Raw genomic sequence first — 17,541 nt, forward strand, 5'->3', positions numbered from 1 at the left:
GAAAAGACGAATTTTCTGCTCAAGTGCTTGCAACAATATTGAAAATTCAAAATTTGCGAATCTATGGGCGACGTACGTTATTAATTACATCAAATCCTTCTAATAATTATTCTAATAACTATTTTAGAGTTTAACATAAAAACTCTAAAATTGCAGGGACTGTAAATAATCTAAAGATATTTAGAAATACAACAAGATTTGACAGTTGAGGAAAATTGAAAAATACACTAATTATCATAAAAGATGAACTGAAAATAATTATAATGTAAGAAAGAAAAATTTTCTCCTTTCTTTTTGTTTATTTTCACAATTTAAAAAAAAAAAAAAATGATATAAATCTAAAATTTGGTTACTTAGGGATATTGCTATAAATTAAGCATAAAACAAATCAGTGCGAGAATGGTTTTGCATACGAACTGCGACTGCAACACATTTCAACCAGTTTTAACCAGCTTCAGATGTTGAAAAGTTCCAGAATTAAGACCTTCTTATTGTAAATGCACAAAGTTTAAATCTTGGCATAAAATTAAATAACTTGGGCATTTAAAGCCCGAATATTGGAAAATATCATAATTAAGAATTTTTAAATTTTTGCAATAGCATACGTACAAAATAATGATCAACAATTGATTCAAGGCTTTCGTACGAATACAATAATCCGAATGGAATGTAAAAGATTATTACTATTCTAATTTATATTGAAAGTTGTTACACGCCCTTGAAAAATCAATATTATAATTTATAAGGCAGACATGTAACTGAAATTATTAAATGCCACAAAAATGCAAATATAATGAGACTTTTCTAATGCGACCACTAACAGCGGCTTCAAGCGATTTTTAAGCCACTTATATAGATGGTTGCATTAGAGAGGCAAATGTATAAAAGCCTGTTTATTTATGTTGTAGGAAACACTTTTAGAGTTCGCCGTCATGAGATTCTCTGTACTTATATGTAAAATAGTTACAAATAATACGTCTTACTAAAACGATCTGACATATTTAGGCTTCTAAAATGATGTGAAAAATTTCAAAAAGGAAATCTAACAGAAAAAAATCCTGATTTGGTTAATTTAAAGCAGTTAACACAGTTTATGATAAATAAAACATTAATTAAAGCATCACAGGATTCAGTATGAGAAAAAATTAGCATAATCATCAAATCAGATTATTTAGGTTATGGCAAAGTACCATAAGATTATCTGCCGAAGTGAATATGGATGCCTTCATGGAGGACTGTTTATAGCGAGTAGTTGACAAAAATTATTTCATACGTCTGATAGAAACTGACTCGTATTTATGTTACACAGGAGACCAGGAAATTTGCGTGGCGTGCCAGTCGAACTACCAATATTCAACTATTTTTACCTCTCGGCTGCTAGTGGTCAAAGGTCATTTAAGTTATTCTCTGAATTTCAAAGTTATCTGTCTATGCTTTATTACACATTTATTCATACTCAGATTTTTGGAAACAAGAGATAAATTAAAGTTTGGTTCTGGAAAAGAAAAAACTGGAATTCTAGATAACCAAATTAAATAATTAAATTTATTTAATTTCCCCATTTTGATACGTTTTACGTTATGAATACGAAAAGCTCCCACGTATGACTTATTTGGAGCTCAATTTGGAGAGTAGAATAAATAAGCTTCTTTAATTTGGTTTGGTTTACTTGACTATAACAAAGCGCACGAAAGGTATCTGCCTAAGAGAATGGTTGCCTTCGTGGAGGGCTTCCTAAGGAAAACTAGCTCGTAACCACGTTATATAGGGGAAAAACCACAAAAAGCTGCTTTGCTAGGAATCGTACCCAGATATAACAACCAGGGTATTCAGCAACTTAACCGCTCGGCCGCTTTTAAGTTTTCATAAGCTCTACACGTAATTGTAATTAATATAACTACTATAAGGAAAAATCCTTTCTAAGATATCCATCAGATTTCAGCCTATCAGCGGCCGAGCGGTAAAGACGCTGAACACTGGTATTTCGGTCCGAGATTCCAATCCCGCGAACGGGCTGGCTGCATGGGCACTTTCGTGGTTTTCCCCATGTGTAATATGTATACGAGCCAGTTTCCCTTAGAAAGTTCTCCACTAAGGCATCCCTCCCTTTAGGTAGATAGCCCTCGTGCGCTTTGCCATAATTGAATAATCCTAATCCATATATGTTTCTAGTAAGGAGATGTTCGCCAATCGTTTATGGGCTACTAGATGGTCCGGCTCTGAGTAGGTTACGCATTAGTGCATTGTAAAATGCATTAAATCCTCTCTAATACGATCATCCACGTTTCTAATTATTTTGGTCTTTGGTGGAAGTGGTCATCTTAAAGAGATAATGCTCGGTACAAGTGTTAATTTCTACTCTGATAAATTATTTTGGAAGAGGTCGCCATAAGAGGGTTCATTGCATATTAAATGTTTAAATCCAGATCGCGTGGTTATGGGATCCATTTTAATTAGATTTTAAAATTTTAGTAAAATAAAAAATCAGAAAAGGTTTCAGATTTTAAATTACGTCCAAAGGGGCCTTTTTTTAACATTTTGTGTGTTACCTTTATTTATTAAATATCATATTCTTCGCACTTAAACCATAAAATTCAGTTCAAGAGCAGTATCGCAAAATAATTTTAAATTGAGCACATTTTTAGAATTTCCGATTCACAGTCTCACGCGCTGGAGATAAAAATGTTTTTTCTGTACAACATTGCCATGGCTCGCTTTGAAATTCTTGAGTTTGTTAATCAAAAATTCGTTACAAAATATAAAATCGATAATAAAACGAATTCCAAATTTCAAATTTGGGCTTCCAGTTGCCCATATTCGCAGTAGGATTACGTCATTCGAAACTCGATGGCTGTAGGTACCGTTGTTTTATCACAATATTTGGTGGCAACAATTTGAAAAGTGAAACGGACATTCAGAGTGATTCGACGCAAAATGAAAACATTAGTCCCTCAGAGACTAATAATTTTGAAATAAACCACTTAATTTTAATAACTGTGGTATTCTTGTTTTCAAACTTAAGTGCAAATTTAAACAAATGTTTCCTGTGCAAATGCGTTACTTTTAATTAAAATCAAATGAGAAAAAAAAAATTATGCGAAAATTAATTAGGTAAAAAATTTAGTCCTATTCTTATCGCAAACCGTAACTTGAAATTGCATCTACAACTGTTTCTTATACCAAAGCTCAGGTTGAATTAGTTTTCTGTTGTGCGTCAATAAATGTTTCACTAAACCGCAGCTTAAGGATATAACTACATGCAGTGCGAGGAGAGTAATTACTAAAGACCTGACAATGACCGACGCTGGACAACCCGCCTTTCTCCCCTGGCGTCCATCGCGAAAGCTTCCCTCTCTAAACAACCCTCTATTTTTAACCTTAGCGAAGAAACTATGGAGGTAGGCTCCATGGAAGAAACAAGCAGCCAACACGTCTTCTTGCTTCTACTCGCACATGTTTCCGGTCATCCGAAGTTACAGTTGTTGAGATAAAACTTTTATCACCCAGATTGGCGATCTTTCTAAACATGCCTTATATTTCCCATTGAAAACGAAGGGTGATATTTTTTTCCGTTCCTTATTTTCCGGGGATATTCTTTCCGTTTCCCTTTTTTCCGGGTGTCATTTTTTCCTACAACCAGCTAATAGCCACCTAAAGAAAGTTCAAGTATTCCAGAGCGTCACGCTTCGCATACTCACTAATGCTCATTATTTCGTCCGGAATGAAGTGCTACATAACGATCTCAAAATTTTACCCCTGGATGCCTTTTTTCGGCAAAATTCGGCCAAGTTTTCAATAGATTATCACAGATTGAAAACCCAGTCTTGCATTCACTTCCTGCCTATGAACCAGCGGAGCCCAGCTCCGCTAAACGACCTAGGAGCGTTCTTGACAGAACATTTAATATCTTTCCTAGGAAGCCAAAGCGGAGGTGCTTGCTTGACTAGGAATTCTTTCTAATTTTAAACTTCAACCAGCACTTCACGGGCCTAACCCGGCGACCCTTAATTAACTTTTATCTTGTCATAATTACCCGCTAGACCTAATCTAGCCTCGTTCATCGGTAACTAAATCTGTACTGCTAAACATGACCTTCCCCCATTTACCAGGGCCTCACTTTTTCAAATATCACGGACCAGACTTGCAGCATCTAATTTAACTTTAAAATATGCAATTAAAATTAATTTGTTGCTACTCAATTTTACTACAAAAAATCTTAAATTTTAAGACGTAAATTATTCTTACTAAAATTAATTTAAGTCACATCTATATATGCACGGTATTAAATCTTGAATTAAAAATGTAAAATCCTTATTTTCTCCTTAGGAATCACAAGCTTGCATTTCATCCCTTCACTACCCTTTATCCATAAAATTTAATTAATCCTCCTTCCTTTAATTTCCCTTGTATTTCCTCTTTTTAAGCTCAATACTCCTCCCTTTAAATCCTCTCCCAAAATTTCTCCGTCTTTTTCGCAGTTAACTTTCCTTACGGTTCCTTTTCCTTTCGAAAAGTTGCTCCTATTATTCTACTCGCCACAGGCGGTTGGAGAACTTTTCGCCTTCCTTGAATAGACTATTTCCCCCCCCCCCTCCTTTCGCTCTTCCATCCCTGGATACTAGTTTTAGTCGTAAGACTCTTCCCCCCCCCCGCTCATCCCCAAGGCATTAGCAATCACTGCGGCTATCCGTATTATCTAATTTACCTTTCCCAAGCCTTGGAACAATACGTTTAGTGCTCTTTCTTAATTACTTCAGTTTCCTTATCGAAGTTGTGGAGGTAATTGCATTAAGTTGCAAAGGTACTCCGGAAGTCAAACGCCTTGGGCCTTGGGCCAAGAAAGACCACTGACCTGGCCTTAGCCTCACAGTGTGTTATCTTCTTGGCAGAAACCATCTACTCTCTGCTCCATCCTGCGACGCAGCCGAATAGACGGCTAAGAGCCTCATAAAGTCTACATGTAAGCTTGGATGTTGTTGTACGGGGAAAGAGTATCCTGTTAGGAACTACTTAAAATTAAGCAAAGAAGCAATCAAAAGACTGTTACGAATTGCTGTTAGAATAGACAGAAACTTGTGTTAGAGAAAGTAAAGATAGGAGGACTCTGCCTGAAAAATTAACTGCCGTGGATTTTCTGGACTTGCTAAATGTCTACATGCGGATGCTAAATATATGACACAACTGTCATATATTTATGGGGCTTTTGTAAAGTGGTTGGCCATGCATGGAGGAAAGTTGTAGCCTATTAAATTATTGCACATAGTAAACTTTAAAAAAATAAATAAATAAAAAATAAAAAAATAACTAAATAAAGAGAGAGATTAAAAGATGATTAAAAAAAATCCTAGCACCCAAACATAATTTAACGCAGTTTACTTTCCATGTGCCTGACTCTTATGTAAGAACATTTAATAGAATGTTAACCTCTTATCATAAGATAACAAATTCTTGCATAATTTAGTTCTTTGCGCATACTTAAACTGTAGTTGTTTTACAAATTGAACCATTCACCTACATTTTCTTTCGTAGTACTTGCAGGCAGGATAATACATACATAAATACAAAACTGAATATTAAAGTGAAAAACTAACATGATACTGAGTACAGAAATACAGAAAGCTGATCCCTAATGCCTGCATACATAACACTTACAATGCATACGTAATACATGAAAACTAAAAATAAAACTGATAAACATAATACATAAAACTGATCATTAAATAATGCTATGTAGTCTAAATCCTAGCCAAGTACGAACTGACCTGTCTCGAGTGTCCGAAAGAGAAAGTTGGACCTTGAATGATATTAACCTTCTCACTGTACTGACGGTGGTATAGATAATGCGTGTGCCAAATTTTGTCTCACTAAACTTTGTCAAATAATTCTGTGCTTTTGTATATCTGGTCTATGCAATTTTCTCTTTTATTATTATAAAAGGAAATTTCATACAATTTGCAAACCTTTAAAAGCTAACAGGAGAAAGATATATCGTACTAGATTTCATAAAGTTATATGCAGTCTATTTAAATATCATAGATTTATCTTTTGATTATATAAAAAATAAATATTTTTGCAATCAAGCGTTTTTAATTTTTAAGCCTGAGTGATAAATAAATGGATTTCTTTATACAATTTAATTTATTCCCTGGAAGTTTATAAGCTTCAAATACTATATGCTCATCTACATAAACCGTAACATATCTATTAATTTTAAACAATTTTGTTTCTGAGTAATAAATTTACTTTTTCGGCTTGGAAAAGCGTACAATGCGTGATTTCTCAAAATTTACATTGGATTGTAAATAAATAGCTTTTTAAAACATAAATTATCCTCATAGTTTTATGTTTAATCTTGTTTTCCAGTTTTGCTTCATTTTTTTATTTACAAATATAGTTTGCAGTTATAATATATATACAGGGTGTTTATAAAGTCCAGGATACATTTTGATGTTTAATAACTCATAAAATAATAAAGATAGATTAAAATTGATAACATAAATGGTTAGATAGGCTCAAAATGTTTCACGACCCTTGTCAATGAACTTCCACGTGTGCCCCCTTCGTCGCACGGAGAATATCAAGTCGATATTCAATTTCACTCCAGGTACCGGCAAGCATGTCGGCATCCACAGAGGCTATTGCGGTTGTCATTCTAGCTTTTAGGTCATCCATGTTCGACACTCTCCTCCTATAAACGTTGTCGTTTACAAATCCCCAAAAGAAAAAGTCCATAACATTGCAATAGTTGCTAAAAACAAAAGAGAGAAAAATGCAGTTAATAAGCAGACGATATTTAGAAAAGTACAGATATTTAGACTGGAAAATGAAAATATATGAAAAAAATATATGAAATTAACCACACTCGCAGACGATATTTACAAAAGTAAAGATATTCAAACCTGGAAAGGAAAATATATAAGTTATTCCATCAATAAATGCCATGAGTTTGTATTAGCTTCATTATTTTATGAGTTATTAAACATCATTATATGTCCGGGACTTTGTAAACACCCTGTAATAAACCCACAATCAAAACAGATAATAATTTTCTAATTTCATTTTATTAACCAAAAAAAAAAGTGATATCAAGTTTAAACTGGTAACCTACATATTCATAAACTGATATTTTTGTAACAACATTCTTTAACGAAAGGATATTTACAATGGATTAGATACAGAATATGCATATTCAGAAAATTCAGTACATCTAGCAATTACCATTTGTATTAAGAGCCGCGTATAAGTAATTTTATAATCAAATAATTATTGTATTCTTATTTCTATGAACTTAATATAAATACTTTTGCATACTGGATTCGATAAGGTCACTGGCTCTTTTATCTTTATAGGCACTCTTAAGTGGTGGTCAAGAGAACAGCAAAGACTGGAATCTCAATGCGACGATTAGGTATTTGATGGCCCAACTGAATTCTTCTTCTGTAGATTTCCTTACCACTTATCTTACCTTGCCCATTCTTAATGGGAAAACTCTAGTCGATATTGCCAAAATCAACTGCTCCGGCAATCCTAGAAAGCACAGAGAAGGTAAAAATGTCTTCTTATAGTGTATTGAAAATTTTAAGCTACTAGCTTCAAATGTTCACAATTCCGGAAATATTTAGTTTCCGGTGTCTTCTTCTAGTGAATATTTGTAGCCACAAATGTTGTTAATAATAATCGGTGATGTTATATTGTTGCGTGCGTACGGGTTCGTTACGAAATGAATGCACAAGTCCGATGAAAAATGAACAAAAATTTATTATTATAACAATAAATAGGATTAAATGTCCTCAAATTGTCCTAAATGTCTGGTTCGGCGCATGTCAGCAGCCGTGTTGGTTGGCAGTTTTATGCTGTGATGAAAAGTCTTTATTATTCTGTGCATATTGGTTCTGTGTTATTGAAAGTGCTTTTTTATAATTTGTTTTGTGCTCCGGTTTTGAAAAATGTGCCTTTTGTATCAAGATAATGATTATTTTGAAGAAATGAATGATTGAGAATTTCATCGACCCGGAACGCCCCATTTGCATGCACGGCAATGGCTGCTACGGAGGATGACGTGTTTTACGATGCTCTTGAAAAACACTGTAAAATTATTGAATCAGCACTTCAATCTAAATGCAGTGTGAATCAACAGGTTCGCGAGGAGGCCAGGCAGGCTTTGGGTGAGTTGAAATCTTCTATTTATAAGAATTTTGAACGTATCAAAGCTGTTAAATTTATGGATGCATGTAAGGAAAGTTTGAAAGACGCCTTTTCAAGACCTAGTTATGCTAGTATGGTGGCGCCATCTGATGTTACAAGGATTAATGAAAAATCCTTGATTTCTTCGGATTGTTGTTTAATTGTAGACTCTGAAAACTGCTCTTCTGACGATGTTAAGAAAGTTATTAAACTAAAAATTAATCCATTAGAAGCTAAGTTAGGTGTATATACTTTGAAAAATATTGGAAAAGATAAAGTCTTGGTTAAGTGTTTGACAGAAAATGATCGGAATCGACTTCAAGCCGAGATTAATGAAAAGTCTCCGGAATTAAACACGTCCTTACCAAAAAAGAGGAATCCTGTTTTACTTGTAAAAAATGGGCCAAATGAAATACCTAATGAAGATCTTCTGAAAGTGATTTTTGAACAAAATCCTGAAGTTGTTGAATCTGATGAAAACAGAAGTATATGTAGAGTTCGTTTTACTTTAAAAACCTTCCAGTTCACGAGGCACGTTGTGATTGAAACGCACCCCATGGTTCGTAAACGTATTCTGAATCAAGCCAGGTTGAAAATTAATTGGAGTATATGTGAAACTGACGATTTTATTATCATCAATAGATGTTTTAAGTGTCTTGGGTACAACCATCGTGCTGATGAATGTCGTGAGCGAACAGCCTGTTTTAACTGTTCTGGAGAACATAAGGCAAGGGATTGATCGAATAGGAATGCTGTAGCTTGTATAAATTGCATCCGCTTCAATCATAAAACAAATAACAGCTATAAAAAAGTGAATGTTAATCACAAACCTTTTTCAGAATGCTGTCCTAGTCATGAATTTATGAGAAAGAACATTCAATCTCGAATTGATTATGGCGTGAATTTATTTCTGCCAACAACCTATTTGTTATTAATGAAGATTATGGACCTACGTTTCAGGCAACTCAGGGTTCTAGTTATATTGATGTTACTGTTATTGGTTCAGATCTTCTCCAGGATATTTTGAGTTGGCGACTGTCTGAAAAAGAATCCCTTTCTGATCATATGATGATTGAATTTGAATTTTGTCTTTCTACGTTCTTACGAGACACCTCAAATGTTCCTTTTAAAATCTTCAATACAGGGAAAGCAAATTGGGATCGTTTTCGAAAATTTTGTTCTTCTCGCATCACCCGTTTCATTGATATTCTTAACGACTGTACTGACGGTTCTCGACTAAATACTTTTGTTGAGAATTTTAGTTCTGTTCTTCTCCAGGCATCTCAAATTTCCATACCTGTTAGGAATCATGGTAAGCATAATGTTCCTTGGTGGTCTGTCGAAATTTTTTGTATGAGAAAAAGGCTTAATGCCTCTAGGCGTAGATTTCAGCGTTGTAAAAATCCGCCTCTTAGAGAACTTTATAAAAGTAAATATCTTGAATATAGAAAAGTTTACAATCTAAAGCTTGCCGATGCTAAATCTCAGTCTTGGAAAACATTTCTTTCGACCATTGATGTTCGCAATGTATGGAAAAAGATTTACACGTATGGAGTTAAAAGAGATTTCATGAAAAAAATTGAAATAACTGGTATTTGTCTTTCCACTGGAGAGACAACCAACTCTTTAGAAGAGACAATTACTGCTGTGCTTTAGAAATCTTTCCCCTCGGATCTAGAGGAAAATGATGATGATTTGCATAAAGAATACCGTCAAGCTGCGCGTACTGCTTATTCTTCTTTTGTAGATCCTATGTTTTCTTGTGATGAAGTTAATACAGTTATTTCTATGCTGGAACCAAATAAATCACCTGGTCCTGACTCTATTTCGAACGAGATTATTAAACAGTTTCATTTAATGTTTCCTCAATTTCTCCATAAACTTTTTAACGTTTGCTTAAATGTTGGCATTTTCCCACGTGTTTGGAAATATGCTCAAGTAATTCTTATTCCTAAAGGAAATGAGTCTAGGATTCCTTGCCTAGATAACCTTAGGTGTATAAGCTTACTTCCTGTTTTGGGTAAGTGCTTGGAAAAACTTTTTATTAACAGAATTTGCTGGTATCTCCGCCATAGAGACCTTCTTTCTGGTAATCAGTATGGTTTTACACCTCAAAAAAGTTCTGAAGACGCTCTTTTACGCTTGAATGAAATTGTTCAGAGAGGAAAAAAGAAAAACTTGCACACTATTTTGGTCATTTTGGATATTAAGGGCGCCTTCGACTATGCGTGGTGGCCTTGTATTCTCAATCTTCTCAAAAAAGTGGAACTTCCAATGAATATTTTTTCACTTGCTGCTGATTTTTTAAATGATCGGGCGGCCAAATTGCAATTGGGCTCGGCTTCTGCAATTCGTCACCTTGAAAGGGGTTGCCCTCAAGGTTCTGTTTCAGGACCTACGTTTTGGAATATTATTATTAATGATCTCTTATTAAAACTGGAAAATCGTGCTTGTTGTGATACTATAGCCTTTGCGGATGATGTTTTGTTTTGCTTTCAGAGTAGGGACCTTTCTGCTACTTTTTTACAGGCACAAGAGACTTTAAATTTCGCCTCCAACTGGTCAAAAGGTTTTAAATTAGATTTTAATCCTGATAAAACCAGGGTTATGATTATTGAAAAGCGAAACATCTGTTATGATGCATTTCAGTTATCTCTCGATGGCACCCCTTTGACTATGGTAAAGCAAATGAAATATCTTGGGGTTTTTCTTGACTGTAAATTTTCTTGGAAACAACACTTAACTTATGTATCAGAGAAATGTGATAAATTACAGCGTGGATTAAGTCGTATTGCACGCAACACATACGGTATTAATTACAACGTTCATTCGCTTATCTATAAACAAGGAATTGCCCCCTTCATTATGTATGGCTCTAGAGTCTGGGGTATATCGCTCAAGAAGAAGATAAATTATAGATATTTACGACGTGTTCAAAGGCGGATACTTCTGCGGGTCATATGTGGATATCGTACCGTAAGCTATGAGTCTGTTTATGCAATTTCTGGCTTTCCTCCAATTGACATTGCCATTCTTCATTCTATTGCTTATAAGGAAAATATTTCTGCTTCTACTGTCTCTCAGTATGATTGTATATTACCTCTATCTGATCTCCCTCATCCTTCAGAAAGAAATGCTGTTAATTTTATTCAGTTTAGCAATAAAGTCGTAGATGATTCGCCTGTAATTTGCTATACTGATGGCAGCAAAATTGATGGCAAGGTTGGTCTCGCATTTGTTGTCTTCAAAAATGGTCTTGAATTTGAGCACTTTCAATTTAGAATCAGAGATGAATGTACCGTTTTCATAGCTGAAATTTTGTGCTTAAACTTCGCCGTCAAATGGGTCTCTAAACAAAACAGTGCTGTTTCAGACTATCTCATTTGTACTGATTCCCTTTCATCCTTGGAGATCTTAAAATGTATTTCTTCTTCTAATATCATTATTGAGATTCAAAAAGAACTGAAAAATCTAAAGGATAAAAATATTTCGGTTTCATTTTCATTTGTTCGTGGTCATACAGGTATTGTTGGGAACGAACGAGCCGATTTCCTTGCTAAGACTGCGACTGAGCAGGAAATTGACACTTTTGTCAATATCCCTAATTCCTTCTATAAGAAGGTCATGTATAAAAGCATTGTGGAGTCGTGGAATCACGAATTCATTAATTCAAATAAAGGGAGTTTAACTAGAAGATTTTTCCCTTCTATTAAAATGAGATTGTCGTGTCATCATTTCTTCACAAATTATAAATTAACCCAGTTTCTTACTGGACATGGGAATTTTAAAAGTTATTTGAACAGATTTAAGTTGAGTCCTGAGTCTGTCTGTGACTGTGTCCTCGGCGGCGAGGAGAATGTAGAACATGTGCTTCTTCTATGTCCTAAATATGAGAACGAAAGAAAAGTCTTGAAACTGGGACTGAAAAATTTTAATATTAACTGGCCTCCAGAGTTTCACCAATTTATTTCCGAGAGAAGTGCTTTTAACACTTTTTGTCAATTCATTGTAAAACTGTGTAATCATCCTTAATTTTATTTCAATTTTCTCTTCTGTTTAGTTTGTATTGTGTTTCTTACTTACTTCTGTAAGCCCCATGTGATATTATGTGGTACATGGGGAACTTGTTGTGTTTCTTTTAATTAAAAAAAAAAAAAAAAAAAAAAATGTCCTCAAATAATCGTGCAGTATCACAATATATCACAGTAGTTATCTTTTAACTACTCAAACGTTCAAAAGAACTTAATTCAAAACAGCTAAAGAAAGCTAATCCGCGAATTCGCTACAGTCAACAAGAGCAGTTTTCTAAACAACAACAAACTAAGCAACTACGAACTGAGATTTTTTCCTCCTTTTATAAGATTTTAAAATCACGCGCTAGAATTTTCTAGTACTTTCTCGAAATCAAAAAGAGATATTTATTTATTTAATGCACGCGCTCTTGTATTTTCAATTTGCCGGCTTAGCTTTCTTTTAATATTCGTCACGCGCTGCACTGCGCGAGAAATAAAATCATTTAATTTATAACTGAACTAATATTAGCTTTTTAAATACCGAATTCGTAACACTGCCCCCTTCCCAAGGACTGCACGTCTCGGGCAGTACAATCCGTGGACAGGAAGCCAAACTTACTGAGGCATAAATGCAACTGAGGCATAAACATTACAATATCAAACAACATGAACAATAAATGTAATAGATAACTTAAACAAATCAAATACTAAATGCATATCAAATACTAAACAAAAATCAAATCAAATACACATTTAAAAACAAAAAGACCATGGTCTTATACTATTTACAATTATTTACATTACGCACTATGGCCATAGTAATGAGCTAACCTGTCGTAATGAACGACTTTAGGTTTAGAGTTCGAAGACTTACGAATCCGAACCACGACGTCATTCAGTCTGTTCAGCACTGTATATGGACCATCCGAAGGTGACTGTAATTTAGGACTGAGTCCTTTTCGTTGAATCGGGTTCCACAACCCCACCTTTTGTCTCTTTTGTTGGATCTATGCCTAGTAGCTCTCGTGTTATATCTGGTCTTCACTTTCTCCGTCGCCAAGTTCACTCGCTTCCGTGTGGAATGGTGCATCACTTCAAAACGGGCCTGGACATCTTGGATGTATTCCTCAGGCGATGAAGGCGCATCCGTACGGCGACCAAACAGGCGGTCACAAGGCTGCTGACGAAGGTCTCGACCGAAGAACATCTGGGATGGAGAATAACCGGTAGTCTGATGTCTCTCTCCGACCCTAATATGATTTCGGCAGCTTTCTGAGCTGGGTCTTTCAGACAAGGCGTTGGCATTTCCAGGTGAGGATCCCTTCTGAGGATGGATAGTCATGTCACCAGATGCTGAAAGCAGTTTGTTGTTTTTGAAGTCTAAGGAAAAATTGTATTTCCTTAAAAAGTCCAATCCTAGTATGCATGGATCTGTAATATCCGCCACATATGCCGTGTGATGGTAGGCGGCACTTCCAAACATGATGTTCACGTTTAACTTCCCAGCTATGTCGATCTTATCACCAGACGCAGTCTGAAGGGTAGCACAGGATGGCGTCCAAATAAGTTTATCTTTAAACTGTTCAGCTACATCTTTCCTAATGATGGTAACATTAGCTCCTGTGTCAATGATCATATTGCAAGGAACTCCATCGATATTTCCATTGATGAGTCCGTTACTGTTGCCACTCACTCTAGAAATCTTGAGTGCTTTAAAACAAGGTTTTACATTATCTGGCAACCTCCGTTCCTTGATGTGGTCATTAATTTGTTTCCTGCGTCGCTGCTGAGAAATGGTCTCAATTTCCGTACCCTGGGGTGTTCTGCAATTCTTTCGTACGTGGCCTTCAGTTCCACAGTTCCAGCACTTTGGTTTCTTGTCAATCCTTTTCTGTCCCATGGCATTTAATTGTCTATTTAACCCGCCTCTCTTATTTTCCGTGCTCTGGGGTGTTCTGCAGTTCCTTCGTATGTGGCCTTCAACACCGCAGTTCCAACAATTTCGGGTTGGTTTCTTCTCACCAATATTCCGTCTCAAGGCACTCACTGGTCTTGTCAAATCATTCATTTTATTATCCGTGCCCTGGGGTGTACTGCAATGCCGTCGTAGGTGACCTTCAGAACCACATCTCCAACACCTTCGAGCCACTTTGTTCTCACTGCTACTTCGTATCAAAGCGTCGACTTGTCTGGATAAATCATCTAAACGAGCCATCAGTTGCTCCACTGGCTCGTGGACTCGCACAGCTCTGACTGGGTAGCGATCTGTACTAGTTGCTTGCTGGGCTGCCGCGAACTTCATGGCGTACAACAGAGCGCTTTTAAGATCTTTAACATCCGCCATTCGCAGTGCTTTCTGTATTTCAGGGTCCCGGATGCCATCGATGAAATATTGCAGTGACAGGATTTCCCTCGTTTCTCTCGGGCACTCCGTAAAGGCGAGGTGGGACAGCCTTTCAACATCCGTGGCGAGCTCCTGAAGTGTTTCGGTGAGCTTCTGTTGACGGGATTTTAATTGGAGTCTTTTAAACATTTCTCGCCGAAGCGCAGCTCCAAAGCGCCGGATAGAGCTTCGAAATCTAATCTCTGGTTTTCAGGAAGCATCTGCAGGATATCTGCTGCGTCTGCTCTCAAAGAAGCGGCGAGATGACAGGCCTTAGTTTGGGAATCCCATCCATTCGCATCCGAAACGATAGAAAATTGAGTTTTATACACTTGTCAGGATGTCTTCCCATCATATGTGGATAACTTTAGAGATGGACGAGCAGGCATCAGTAAGAATTTAAAACCCTCAGAATTGCTTCCTTCTGTCGCTATGCTCTTCTTTAAAGAGTCAACTTCTTTGGCAACAGCTGCAGAAACCCTTTCCTCAATTTGTTGCTCTACCGCAGAAACTCTTTCTTGAATTTCTCCAACTTTGTCTTCAACTGTATCCATTCTTTCTTCCATAGCTTCGAACTTGTTTTCTATTATGCAAGTAATTTCTCTCTTCAATTCCTCTAGACCTACTTTCATTTCCTCTTTAATAGATTTCATCTCTCTTCTAACGGATTCTTCCTTTTTTTTTTTCTGACTAGCTTCCATCTTTTCTTTCATTTCTTCTTGTTCCGTTTTCATTTCTTCCTGTCCCTCTTCAATCTTTTCCTGATTAGATTTCATATCTTCTTTCAACGAGGCAAAGGCTGAGATCAACTGTCTTAATTGCTCTTCCATCGCTCTTGTTATTGGCATTTAATACCCCACTCCTGACACCAAAAATTGTTGCGTGCGTACGGGTTCGTTACGAAATGAATGCACAAGTCCGATGAAAAATGAACAAAAATTTATTATTAAAACAACAAATAGGATTAAATGTCCTCAAATAATCGTGCAGTATCACAATATATCACAGTAGTTATCTTTTAACTACTCAAACATTCAAAAGAACTTAATTCAAAACAGCTAAAGAAAGCTAATCCGCGAATTCGCTACAGTCAAGAAGAGCAGTTTTCTAAACAACAACAAACTAAGCGACTACTACGAACTGAAATCGAAAATCGAAATCGAGTCAATGGCTAGGCGGCAATTAGTAGCCAACCGCTACTTTAACCGTCTCTGTTGGTAAATTGCCCTAAGGCGTTGGTACTTAAGTTTTTAATAAGGCGATTTACGCCGCGCCAACTAGGCGAAACTTGTCAAATTTTGTGAAATGTAGGTGGAGTGGAGGGAGATGATTGGCAGAAGCCTGTCACGTGGGTGATCACCCACCCAAGTTCAGACTCCGAGCAAAGCAGCTTACGCGTGCAATGAGAAATATTGGATATATTAATAATTATCAAGTTTTGAAACAGGTTATCCAGATTGGAATAATTAAACTAATATCGAGATCTAAATGAAGACAAATGGCACAACTAAGTGCAACAGATTAGCTAAACAAAATATTCAAATTCATCCTTGCTGTAAAACACTGATTGGACAGTGGTAGTCACGTGGGAGTCACCCTCCCGTGAACTGTCCACAGCCAATACATCTGGAAATAGTAGATATCACAATTCAGTGAAGTCTTGGTCTGAGAAATTAAACACTAAAGTTCTTGTACAACACTGAGGCACATGAGTTACTGAAACTATACACTGTGTACATATAGGGACGGCGGTATTTGAGCGAAGTAGCAAATGGTGAAAAACATTTTACACTAGCAATAAATAATCAGAGCTTTGAAGATCCAGGTACAAGGATCATGTCCATAAGTCCACAATATTACAAAGTCTCTGATATAACAATAAGAAGATTACAAAAATGACAAATATAAGATCAGTGCTTTGAAGATCCAGGTTACTGCGAACTGAGATGTCTTCCTTCTATTATAAGATTTTAAAATCACGCGCTAGAATTTTCTAGTACTTTCTCGAAATCAAAAAGAGATATTTATTTATTTAATGCATGCGCTCTTGTATTTTCAATTTTCCTGCTTAGCTTTCTTTTAATATTCGTCACGCGCTGCACTGCGCGAGAAATAAAACCATTTAATTTATAATTGAACTAATATTAGCTTTTTAAATACCAAATTCGTAACAATATAATAATATGTTAAAATTTACGAATCAACTACAACACCTTGGTAAGACAGCATTGACAAAGTGAAGCACTCAATTGAATTTTTTCTTTTTATAGACTCCATGTTCAAAATAAAGGCAAAAGCATAAAAATTAAGTTCCTCTTACGCTTTATTTATATACATCAACACTGTTTAAACTGTCTTTTATCCAGGAGGAATAAATAAACGTTCCGTGTAAACTGTGTATAAGGTGTTTTTGTTAAGAAACTGATACCTCTGTGATGTGATATCTACATTCAGTTCTCGTGTAAAATAACTCACTGTCTTCCATATTTTAAGTTTGATTTCGCGAAAAATTCTCTCAATTAATGTGCTGGTTTAAATGAATAAAATTTTAATATTGTTGCTTGCTTAATAGATTGAATGCACACAGGTCCGACAATAGGTTAATAAAATTTATTTTATCGAGAGAAATACTCCAAAGTTCTAGAACTTCTCACAAAAATACTGGTACAGTTGTTCACAGTATCACAGAGCACAATCAGTAGTCACACTTCAGACAACTAAGAAAATTAAACACAAGGCAATGTGAAGCGCAGCGGCTTGAGCGAAGCTAAACCTTAGATAGTACTCGGAACTGACGCTGAGCTAACAGCTGACAACAAGAACAGAGAGCAGATGCTCTCTCCGGCCTTATAGAGTGGTCACCGCGCCACCAAGATATTTCTAGTACTTTCTGGCTCTCAAATTTACTGGAGGACAACATGCAAATCGAATTACGGTTATAGTTAATATAGCGATAATTTA

The 17,541-nt window shown here is 35.9% G+C and overlaps 1 protein-coding gene across 1 annotated transcript in view; it reads left to right on the forward strand.

Moving 5' to 3' along the window:
* Positions 1–17,541, forward strand: part of LOC118203875 (uncharacterized protein CG3556-like) — a 121,647-nt gene that overhangs the window by 84,756 nt on the left and 19,350 nt on the right. The window contains exon 8 of the mRNA XM_085821503.1: positions 7,350–7,545. Within this exon, the coding sequence (XP_085677629.1) occupies positions 7,350–7,545 (196 nt within the window). The remainder of the gene's footprint in view (positions 1–7,349; positions 7,546–17,541) is intronic.

This window comes from Stegodyphus dumicola, chromosome 8, assembly GCF_044657685.1.
Source record: "Stegodyphus dumicola isolate Sdum_Otavi_A_Nest chromosome 8, ASM4465768v1".
Taxonomy (NCBI): Eukaryota; Metazoa; Arthropoda; class Arachnida; order Araneae; family Eresidae; genus Stegodyphus; species Stegodyphus dumicola.